This window comes from Lissotriton vulgaris, chromosome 6 (assembly GCF_964263255.1).
Source record: "Lissotriton vulgaris chromosome 6, aLisVul1.2, whole genome shotgun sequence".
In the NCBI taxonomy this organism is placed as follows: Eukaryota; Metazoa; Chordata; class Amphibia; order Caudata; family Salamandridae; genus Lissotriton; species Lissotriton vulgaris.
Window position 1 is genome coordinate 1,011,986,148 of NC_141694.1, and position 12,504 is coordinate 1,011,998,651.

General features: G+C 44.8%; 1 protein-coding gene across 1 annotated transcript in view; it reads right to left on the reverse strand.

Annotated features, from left to right (window-relative positions):
• The window catches only part of EDARADD (EDAR associated via death domain), a 929,681-nt gene that overhangs the window by 352,561 nt on the left and 564,616 nt on the right, over nt 1-12,504 (reverse strand). The window contains exon 3 of the mRNA XM_086925336.1: nt 10,951-11,039. Within this exon, the coding sequence (XP_086781462.1) occupies nt 10,951-11,039 (89 nt within the window). The remainder of the gene's footprint in view (nt 1-10,950; nt 11,040-12,504) is intronic.

A 12,504-nucleotide genomic window follows, 5' to 3' on the forward strand; every position in this document is an offset into this window, starting at 1 on the left:
CCCAGCCCAAGCCCTTCAACGGCCTCCTAGTCCTACTTGCTCCGAAGGGCCCAGGGGCAGTAAGGGCAAGATGTGGAAGCTAGAAATGCTACCTCACATGGTGTGAGCGTGTGTCACACTATTGGCTCCCTTCACATGGTCACCCGGGTGTAGAAACCGCCACAAATACCAGGACGACACTGTGAGATTAACATATGTTGTTTATTAAGTTCAGTATAAGCTTGACGACCTCAGCCACAACATGCCTCAACGGAGGCAGCTTCGTTCTCACGGGCGCTTGCCTTGGAACGCTGATCGCGGTGACATTCTAAGTGATGTCACCGCGAGCAGCACCCATTACATGCGGGAGCGCGGGGGGCATGAAGGTGGGAGATACCACACATCCCCCTCCCCTGCGGAATGAAACATATGAATGCAACAGAAGAACAATAGTATTACAAAGGATCACATCATCACATATTGTTCAAAATATCTGGGGGGTCTGGTCACCCTCCGGATGGACCTACGACCCAGGTGGGGGACCGGCAACGGCTTCTTGGCATCTGGGCCTTTGCTCCCCGCCGCGTTGCCTTCGCCCTCCCTTCCACTGCAGAGATGCTGCCCGGTGGGTGATATCTCACTACTCTCCCCAGGTTCCAGATCTTCCCCTCCTGAGTCTTCACAGCATTCCTGAACAATTTAGTGATCTTGGAAGGTCTACTATATGCTGACCAACTTGCCTTACCAGTGGGGGTCCTGATTTTTATGTCATCCCCTACTTTAAACCTGGCCTCCCGTGTGGAGTTGAGCCTGTCGTATCTTTCTTTTCTCCCCACCATGGCTCCCTCTTGTTTCGCCAAACTTTTCGCTTCTTTGGAGTGGTCTGACCATCCCTTGTGCCACCCCATCCACCCTGGGGATAGCTTGCTGTTAGGTATCCTTGCACGGAGCAACTCGAATGGTGTGACTCCCGACGTTTGGTGCGGTGTGAACCGGTACGCTTCTATCCGCCTCCATACCTCTTCTTTCCAGCTTATGCCACTGGCCTTGGCTAATTGGATACTCTCCTTGAGGGTTTTGTTAAAACGCTCGACCATGCCATTGGTCTCGGGGTGATACAAAGCGCAACGTTAGTGTGTGATGTCTCTCTCCCCAAGGAAATCTTCTATTTCTTTTGAACACAATTGCACCCCATTGTGCGTGAGTATGCTGCTGGGTAATCCTTCCCTGACGAATACCTCTTGCAGGAACCCAATGACAACCTTAGTTGTGACTTCACTTACTAACTTCACTTCGGGCCACCTAGAGTACATATCCATGAGCACCAGAATATACGGCGTGCGTCCTTCTCTAGTCAATGGACCCACAATGTCCAACGACAACTCCTCCCAAGGTCCTGCCGGTGGCGGCCTGCACACCATTGGAGGCGTCAGTTGTTTCAAGACTTTGTCGCTGTTGCTGCACGGAATGCAGTCTCTTATTTTCCTTTCGATTGCAAGGTCCATGCTTGGCCACCAATAGTTCTCTCTGAGCCTTTGTTTTGTCTTGGTGATACCCATGTGGCCTTCGTGAGCTATCTCAACAAGGTTCTCCCTCACCGACGCGGGTGGTACTAGTCTAGTCCCCCTGAACAGGCATTCATCGACTATGAACAGTTTGTCTTTGACAACCCAGTATGGCCGTAGAGCCTCCTCCCATTTATCTTCGTGTTTCCACCTGTCTTTTATTCTTTTGCACACTTCCTCCAGGATTTCATCCTCCTTCAATGCATTTTTCCATGTTTCTTCTCCTAATGCTCTCTGGATAGCGCAGATATTTTCCATCTGATGTTCATCCGCTTCATCTTCCGCCTTGTCATGCGTCTCCTTCGCCTCTTCTTCATTTACTAGTCTTGACAAGCAGTCTGCTGCAAAGTTACGCATACCCGGGACGTACTCGACACAGAAAGTGTATTCCTGGAGGCCGACCACCCAACGCCTGATCCTGCTGGAGATGGCATCCAGGCCCTTCTTGCTGAAGACTTCTACCAACGGCTTGGGGTCAGTGCGAAGAGTGAACTGTGTGCCCCACAGGAAGTCTCTGAATTTTCCCAATGCCCAGGATACTGCCAGAGCCTCCTTTTCGATCACAGAGTAGTTGCTTTCAGACTTCTGGAGTGATCTTGAGGTGAAAGCTATAGTTTCTTCTCCGTCTTTGCCTACTTGAGTGAGGACTGCTCCCAGTCCTTTAGCGCTTGCGTCGGTGGTGACCTCTGTCGCCCGGTTGGGTATGTAGGACTTTAGGCTGGGAGCTTCTGCCAGTGCCCTCCTTACATCTTCAAACTCCCTCTGACACTCCTGACTCCAGTTGAACTCTGTCTCTTTCTTTAGTAGCAGCCTGATGGCGTAAGTCCTTCCTGCAAGGTTCCGTATGAATTTTCCGTAGAACTCTAGCATTCCCATGAATGACTTGATTTCATCCTTACTCGTAGGGGGCACTAAATTTACGATGGTGTTCTGGAGCTCGGCTTTGGGACAGATTCCTTCAGCTGTCACCTTGTGTCCCAAAAAGTCCAGTTCTGCGCAGCCAAAAACAAACTTCTCTTTTTTCACCGTTAGTCCTTGCGACCTGAACCTTTCCAACACGCGTCTCAGCCTTTCATCATGCCCTTCGTGGTTTTTCGCAAATATCAGCACATCGTCCTGGTAACACACGACACCTGGGATGTCTTTCAAGATGTTCCCCATGAGCCTCTGAAACACGGCAGCCGCCGAGACTAACCCGAAGGGCATCCTTTTGAACTTGTACGCGCCCACAGGTGTCACAAATGCTGTCAGTTCTTGCGACTCTTTGTGCAGTTTGATCTGAAAGTAAGCCGAGGTGAGGTCGAGTGTAGAGAACACCTTTGCCCCCTCTAGCATGCTCATCATCTGGGTGATGTTCGGTAGAGGGAATCGATCGACCACGACCTCCTTGTTCAACGCTCTCAGATCGATGCAGAGCAGAACTGACCCATCCTTTTTCTTTGCGGCCACAATGGGTGCCAACCATTCCGTCGCTTCCACCGGTTCGATGACTCCCGCCTTGCACAGTTTCTCAAGTTCAGACTTCACCTCTTCTTGGATGGCAATCGGAAGCTTCCTGACCTTGGCCGCAACCGGCTTAGCGTTCTCTTTCAATTTTATCTTGTGACAGTAGTTCTTTAAGCATCCTAGCTCTTCTCTGAATACTTCTTTGAACTCAGACACTACGTCTTCCTTTTGTTCCTGTATCTCCTGTATCAAGATCTGGGGATTACTATTGGGATTGAGATAGACCCCCAACTCCTTCTGTGCTTGCCACCCCAAAATGTTATCTCGGACCGTAGACACGTACACCTTGGACACTGTTGTCCTGTTCCTGTATTCAATTTTGTCCCAAAAGTAACCTTTCATTGAGATTGGATGACCCGCATACCCTCCAGGCCTCACATCCATTTTTTTCAAAATGATCCTCCCCTTGGACACACGGGAGAATTCTCTTGCACTTATGATTGTTATCCTAGAACAGGAATCAAACAATGCTTCTAACTCAGTGCCCCCTACTTTTATGGTGTCTTTGGGGCTGCTGACCTGACTCTCATCAACCTGCACTACAATTTCTTCACACTTAGTGTCATTAAGTTCTTGGACCTGACTTTCGTTAACTTGCACTACAATTTCGTCACAGACTATGTTCGTCCTGTCTCTACTCTGTCTACTGAACCCTTGTCCACTCTTGCAATACTGCTTAAAATGACCTTTCTTACCACACTTGTTACAAGTGAACCTGAGGGCGGGACACTCTTTATCGTAGGCTAGATGCCCCGGCTTACCACATCTATAGCAGGTGCCCTTGAATGGTCCTCCCAATTTGCACTCCTTCTGCTCTCTACCCGCTACTTTCTGGCCTTTGATCACAGACACAGCCTCACATTCGGTCACCACTTCACTCACATTGGGTTTATCTTCGTTTTTTTCTCCCCAGTGTCTTGCTTTATTTCCTTGACACACTGTAACATGTGCTCAACCTGTTTTGCTATAATTAAAACCTTCCTCAAGGGCGGATCATCCTTAAGCCATAACTCTTCACGTACACGCTCCATTCTGCAAGCTAATACAAACTGATCCCTGATCCTTTCCTCACTTGCACCACCGAACTTGCATGTCGCAGCTAGTTTTCCTAGTTCGGAGACAAAATCTTCAATAGATTCCCCCTCCTTCTGTGCTCTTTTCCCAAAATGATACCTCTCCATTATGGTGCTCGTCTTAGGGAGGGAGTGTAAATCTAGTTTTTTCAAACTTACTTCAAACTCATTAAGACCCCTTGCTTCCTGCGTCACTAAATCTGGGAGGTGATCTAAGACTTCTTCCCCTTCTGCTCCTAGGTAATACGCCAATAATGCTACCTTTCTTTCTAGTCCAAGGTTTGGCCCACACACAGTAGCGTAATTCAAGAACACTTTCTTCCACTTTTTCCATTGAATATTAGGATCACCGGGGTTAGTCAGGAAAAAGGGGGGAGGTGTCACACTCTGCATGGTACAATCACTGAGCTATATTGCAAGGTGAAAACCAAGGAACCAATGTGAGTTTAGCTAGTCTACTGTATACAGGTAGGGCACAGTGCTTTTTCCAGACTAAATAAAATATTACCAAGTGCACTAAATCAAATAATACTCTTCTTCTACATTTTGCATTCTGGGAGCATTTAAAACATTAGTGGCCAGAGTTGCGAGTGTCAGTTCATTTGGGTACCAATTTGTACACAAGAGGGTAGCTTTTCTGTTTGTATTGCACAGTACACTCCCAAACAGCAGTGGAGGGCCCACAGTTATGCTTCTTCGTCTCGTAAAAAATTGTCAAATACAGCCAGCACCCTTCCGAGCAGAATGCCAGAGGCTCGTGAGGCGAATGCAAACAGGTTCCAGGGTGCACACAGACAGAAATTCACGAAGCTGTTGCGCCAAAACGAATTCCAAAACGGGGGCCCGAAGGTTTTCTTCTTAAATCGAACAAAACACCAGGAGTTAGAGCGCTGCTTATGCTGCCAGTCACTTCACCGTGTAATACACAATCAGGTGATGACCAAGGGGAGTTTGTCCTGGCACGCTGATAGCTTCCTGATGAGGGCAACACAAATACTGCTGGAGAATCGAGGAGTCAGGCAAACATCGCGCCGCTACTGCCACATATCCACATAATGATGACAGGCCATCCTGTGCATATCCCGTTTTCAGATGTTGGCGCTACACTGCAGATAAGTTGGACAAGGGTTTAAAAGCGTGAGCACACCACGCTTCCGTGACTGCCTGTCACAAGCTCACACCAGTCTCCCTTAGAGGGTATGGACACAGCGCCCCTGGCTTTGCGTGTCAACTGACAGACACACGCTGGTTAGTGAACTGATCCAGCTGCCGCTTCACAGTAACGTCTTTCAATTACTCGCTACAGCAGCCGCTTCACTCGTTCTAATGACCCCTGTCACAGGTTCACCGCAGGCAATACGATGTTCGTGTGATTACCACAGCGCGCCTACAGGCAGCTGACAGGCGTTCCCTTCCTTCTTCCTTGAACAAAGACAGATGCTTATAACCCTCTGACCCGCTGTCGCTCCTCCTCATGATTCTTCCTCGCGCTTACTGTAAAACTCCTCAGCCAACCGCTAAAATCGCCACTGCACATGCTTCCTTTACCCCTGTCGTAATTCGCCTCAGTCAGATGGTTTCTAGTGGGTGAACGCAGCGTGCCTATTGACAGCTGGCGGGCGTTGCCTTACTTCTATTTATCCGGGACTGGTGACAGGACAGTCTGACCCGCAGTTGCTCCTTTCACGATCCTTCTTCCGCACTCCAGTTTGCTACAGGATCGCGCTTACTGACCCTTGAGCCTGCTGTCGCTCCTCATTAGGTACTACCTCCGTACTTCGGTCTGCCACAAAAGCGTACAGATGCTTTATTACTTCCTGCTGCACTTTCCTTTCTTCCATGCGTGTTGAGGTCGTAGATCTCTTTTGACCCTCGTCGCCAGTGTAGAAACCGCCACAAATACCAGGACGACACTGTGAGAGTAACATATGTCGTTTATTAAGTTCAGTATAAGCTTGACGACCTCAGCCACAACATGCCTCAACGGATGCAGCTTCGTTCTCACGGGCGCTCTCCTTGGAACGCTGGTCGCGGTGACATTCTAAGTGATGCCACCGCGAGCAGCACCCATTACATGCGGGAGCGCGGGGGGCATGAAGGTGGGAGATACCACACCGGGGAAGTAGTGTTAGACAAGGTGAGCTGGAAACCCTTTCACAGAGCAGCCTTTCAGCTTGTGTGTGTGGAGGCTTTGCATTGCTGACGTCCATAAAGGGGGTTGCAAGCAACCTCCCTAGGAAATTAGTGGTAGCCTCTGAAGCTTTTGCTAGAGTTTTAGGGGAGAGGGAGGTGTGGCTCTCAGGCTACTCGATATCCATACTTCTCCTTGTTTGTGCCCCTCCTCCTCCTCCTCCTCTCTCTTATAGTAAAAAGTTTTAAAAGTCGTCCGGTAAGGGACACTTCACACATTAATAGGCCATTTAAAACCCTCCTTATTTTCTATTTCTATTCCTGCCTTCTTCATTACACCTGGTGCAGGGTTAGAAACCAACAAGAACAGTGCCACACCACGAGTACCCAAGGACAAGCCAGGGATAGGAGCTGCTACTCCTGGTCAGTGGCCACCCCTAATTGAGTTTCATTATTAACAGCCAGAGTCTCTGAAATAAGGTTCACCTAAAAACGTGTGGTGGAGATCAGCATTTGCTATATAACAAGCACCATTCAAACATTGTGTTTTGTGCTAAAATACCAAGCTCATAACAGCAAATCTCCCAGTGGCTGCTGTGCAGCAAATGAACTGGAGTTTCGAATAGTGTTTAATTACCACCACTAAATTTAAGATTTAATAATACTGTGCTTTCAAAGATAATTGGCATAAATCTTAATTAAGTGACTTAAGCCTTAAGCATATATTCTGCATGTGAATTTCATAAAGTTACTTGGTTGGTTCATCTGACAAAAATGCAATTGAAGATGTGAAAGGAGATGTATTATAAACAACAGTTAAGGCTCTCTGTTAAAATAAAGGCAGGAAGGCGTGGAATTGCAAGTGAACATTGTCAGAGCCTTTCTCGCAAAGCCTTTGAGTACTAAGGCATTGTAGCACACAGAGCATAGAAGAAAAAAATTGGGAGCCAGATGAGGAACAAATTGTGCTGCAGTGACAAGGCACCATGACTTAAGAATGCTGGGTGGTTTTGGAGTACAATGGCACATGGATATGATTTTTAAAACATGGCTTATGGTTTAATAGACTTAATATTCAAACTGAGAATGTTGCCAATTTTGTACATATTCTTTACAGCTGACAATTTAAAGTTGTATGGAGAAGGAAGCTTTACATTAACCATCAAAAAGACTACATCTAATATTACAAAGGGGAGTAGGTCATGTTTCAGTATGGTTCAAGTAAGAGGGTAGAACTGATTATATGCTCAAGGTTTGTTGGGTGCTTTGTTTATACCCTGACTACCGTATTAACATGTGTATGGTTGGATAAAGGAACACTTATTGTGATTATGGTTTTCATTCAGATGAATTGATGTATTTTTTCAACATATGTGTGTGTTTTAGTACTGAAAGAAAACATGAATTACAGGTAGTTTTTTCTCAAATAGGATGTATGAAAAACACATAGGACTGGAGAAGAAATAATTGTATTGTCTTGAAGAAGGTGGTCTTCATTCATTTTAATCCACCGAAACCGGTCAATGCGTTACGTCCTTGTTAAATTTGTGTAGTACAGAACTACTTTTTGACAAAGAAATTGAATTTTTGTTGTGTGTTGTCTTTATGTACTCTCACAAATTAACATTCTGATGACAAATGTGATTGTCTTTTTAGAGTCTTTTCTGCTTTTAGCTATTAATAAACTTGTATTGATACATGTTTTTAATAATTTTTAAGATATAATATGATGCATATTTGATTAATGTTTTTATTAAAGTGGCTTAATAAGTGTTTAGGTATCCTGCTAATTTGTGCTCCTGTTTTGATGTATGTGAATATATGTGGAGTGATTGCATGATAAACGTACTCTAAGGGAATTATTTATTTTGGCGTTTTAAGTCTTATTCGGTGCCCTGTTCCTTTGGTCTGTGGGCCCCTCTCTTTGTAATTTATGTAATCTGCACAGTATCAGGGACAATAACGGAAGGCAGATGGGGCATATTAAGACAGGAGATGGCTAAATTTGGCCAGGATTATTGGTGGATAAAAGGGTAGGTGTGTGGAGCCTCTTTAGGGCGCGTCCCCATTTCGGACTTGCTAGCCCAGGCAAAGCGTGTCTAATTTGTAAGAATGTAATACTGTTTTTAAAATGTAGTTTGTAAGTGAGACCAACAATAAATTGCCCTTGGAGTTTTTAAAGTATGTTTGTATTCATAGGAACAGGATAGATTTGATCATGAAAGTAAACCTCGAAAAATAAAGCCCCAGGCCCGGATGGGGTCCCCGCAGACCTTTACCGGCACTCCCCGAAGCTATGGGCAGGAGTGCTATCTAAAGTTTTCACAGCCGCCAATGGTAATGTTATCCCTATTTCCTGGGCCACCTCAGTTATAGTACCAATTTTTAAAAACGGACAGAGGGAGGACCCAGGGTGTTACAGACCTATATCCCTTTTAGATTCTGCCATTAAAATTTTGGGCAGAGTCCTCCTGACGAAACTAAGGGATAGCATGGAAAGTAGTGGGGGCATAGCCTACGCCCAATATGGGTTCAGGGAGAAGAGAGGCACGGTCGAGCAGTGTTCAAATTTACATCTTTTGCTTGCTAAATATACTGTAGCCAAGGAGGGGTCTTTATTTTTGGCCTTTATGGACCTCTCCTCGGCCTTCGACCTGGTAAACAGAACTAAATTATGGGACATTCTCTTGAAGATGGGTATAGACGGGCCCTTGGTAAATTTTATGGCATCACTACACCAGGAATTGTTTGCTAAGATCAGAGTCACCAAGGAGGGTAGATGCACGACCTCCTTTAGGTCCATGCGTGGTGTGCGCCAGGGCTGTATCCTGGCCCCCCTCCTCCTTACACTGTACATTAATGGCCTAAGTAGCTATCTGGAGGCGGTACAGGGTGATTTTCCGCGTATAGGAGAGGCTAAAATACCCGCCCTCCTTTACGCGGATGACGCAGTACTCATAGCACGTACTGGTGTCAGACTGCAACGGCTGTTGGATGCTTTCGGGGTCTTCATGGACCAACTTGATTTAAAAATTAATGCCAACAAATCCCATACCATGGTACTAGGCCTCCATTGCAGAAAGGGGAAAAGGATGATTTTTAAATGCAAGGAGGAGGTGGTTTCAAGGGTGGCCGTTTTTCCCTACTTAGGAGTACTCTTTGATGAGAGAGGCTCATGGAGACCACAGGTCAGAGCTAGAGGTCTAGCCGTGGCAAGATCAACTGCTTCACTTATGGGGTTTTCTAAAAGGCTGGGGGCTAGGCCGATGCAGGCAATGTTAAAGATCTATAACTCCAAATGTGTAGCAATTGCAACATATGGTTCTCCTTTATGGGGTTATATAAAAGACGACACCATCCAGAAGGTGGAAAATAGGTTATTACGATCGCTGCTGTCGGTCCCTCCGTCTACCCCAACCTTCTCGACACATGGGGAGCTGGGGTTGGATTTTGTTTCCGATAGGTTAAGGCTAGCCCCAATAATCTTCTGGCTAAGGACCTGGTTGAACAGCGAATTATCTCTGAACCACTCTATTATGGCTGACGTCATGTCCTTAGATCATTCCAATAGGGTGCCCTGGCTGGAGTACATAAAAAGATCTTTAGTTGAGATGGGTCGCCCGGAACTTTTTTATTCACTCTCTTGCATTAGGAGGGAGGACATTGGCATGATCAAAAAACAGTACATGGAGGGGGTCAGGCTGGCACGGGAGGAAAGGGAATTGAAGAAGCCAACTGTTAGATCTCATTATTTGCTTCTACATTCCCCCTCAATGGAACCATATCTTGCCATTGTCACCAAACCATTTCATAGGTTCCTGTTGACCAAGTTCTGTTTTAATTTAATCCACTACCAGTTGGGTAGTTACCCTAAGTGGGCGAAACCGGAGGCAGCCCCATTTTGTAAATGTGATAATAGATCTGTACAAAACACAATGCACTTTACTATGTTCTGCAGGTTTTTCACTGTGGAAAGGGCTACATTTTTGCTACCTATTTTAAGAAAGGAAGGCTTTACCCAAGTAAGGCCTGCTGTAATTTATCTTCAGCTCCTAGGCAGTACTTATGTTATGTTTAGCGTTGCTAATTTCTTGGTAGCTGCAACAAGAACGAAATCTCGTATAACAAGAACATGATTTTATTAACATTTGAACAGTTTACATTCCTTGAAATTAAATTTTTATAATCAATTGTACCTTTTTATAATCCTTGCTGCTAATTTGTTTTTACTATGTGTCATCCTGTATTTGGAATGTATGCACATTAAATTTTTATACCTTTTATGATTTTAACAATCGAATAAAGTGTACTTGACTGACTGACTGACTGATCATGAAAGTAATTAATTGTGTACTTTGTGTTTTGTACTTTTTATGCATTTTCTTAAACTGAAATAAATGTATGACCATTTTGAACACGCCAAAACTAATTATTAGAGCCGTTTTTAGACAACAGAATAATTCAAGAATTCAGGCAATATAGTGGACAGCAAATGCAGTAGAAAATGGTGAATGAGAAACCCTTGGAGGAAATACACAGATAGAGTATGCTTAATGAAAATCAGAAATTAAGGATCAAGCAACAGTCTTTGCAAATTTAAAATGCATATGTCTGTGTGTGTATAATTGGTGAACCACACTGTTATATTTGTTCAATAAAAAATTAGTTATGATATATTGCAGTTTAAAAGTTCATACCTGTTTTATACTTTCAGAATCAGATGAATGTGTCTGGATGGCAACCGAGGCTACTTCCAGTGTTGTTTCTCCTGCTAGGCTGCCTTTAGCTAAAAGAAATATATTTGTCATAAAAACTTGAATGCATTCAAATGAAACACAATATAACTGAACTGAAACATCGAAACAGGGCCGGAATGTAAAGGGATTTTTTTATTGTGTCTGGACAAATTCTTTGCTAATTGAACAGCATCCAAATACAACTGAAACGTAAATTGCAATTTGGCCCAATAATGACACTTACATTAATGTGCCTTCACAAGAAACACCTGCCTGTTCTACAAACTCTGCAGAGCTGCCAAAGATAGATCGAACTGCGTCCTTAACTTCATAGACTTTTCTTCAGATCTGTTCAGGTACCACCCACTCCCTGTATCCTCCATAAAGTAACTTTCCCTCACATTGTATGCTTTTGACCAGGACACTATCCGTCCTCTTGCACGCCCAGGCACGCACTTCCCAATGATTAGCATACTTAGCTTGAATGTGAGAGGCCTTAATGCACCGGCTAAATGCTTGCCACTTTTGTCTGTGATTGGAGATGCGAAGTGCAATATATACCTCATTCTGTAAACACACCTCCTCAGGGCAGACTGGCGATGCATGGATACCAGATGGTTTGATCACCAGTACTTTTCATTGGGACAGGGGAGGAGGGCAGGTGATTATCTTATTTGCTACACATTTCCCTAGAACAGTGATCCACACTCAGACAAAAATAGCAGATTAGCTTCTCTCCCTCGGCATCAACCTTAATGGTCAGTCATATGGTCACCTAGGCAAACCAATATGCACTAGTTGTCCTTCCTTAAAGATGCTATTGGTAGCATCCTTACTACCCCAGTTCCGTACATCATTTTAGGAGGAGACTTTAGTATTGTCCCTAATGGCCATACTAGACTGCTCCACACAGAGGGGGGGGACAACACCGGTCACTTACGCTTAGTTTAGGCAGTAGACTGCAGAGATAGGGCGGAGTGGTGATTTGTGAAGATACTATAACCCCACCGTGAGGAATATTTTTTTCTGCTGCCCACCAGACCTATGCTAGAATTGATCTTTTTTTAATGTTTCCCCCATCACATCTGCCACATTGGTGGTGGAGATTGGGAAGTCTGCTCTGTCTGATCACTCCCCATCACTCTACAATGTACCTTTCCTATTACTGCATATCCACTGGGCACCTTGTGTCCCACCCACAAATTACTAACATATGACAAGACAGTCAAGGACATCAGTCACCATCCCCAGTGGTACAGCGCTGGGACGCCTCAGGGTAACCACGCGCTCTATAAATCTAACATTCATTCATTCAAGGATTGTGTCTATAACTAATCAAAGATGGTGGAGGAGGATTCCAGAAAGCAAAAAATAATAAAGAACTGACAGAATTACTGATACATAAAGTTGTATTAATTGTTTAGCGGTTATAAAATAATCAGAGGGGGTTTTGTTAAATGTATTTCAGGGTATTTATATTTTATGCACCAATAATAATGATTAATATGCCTTTGT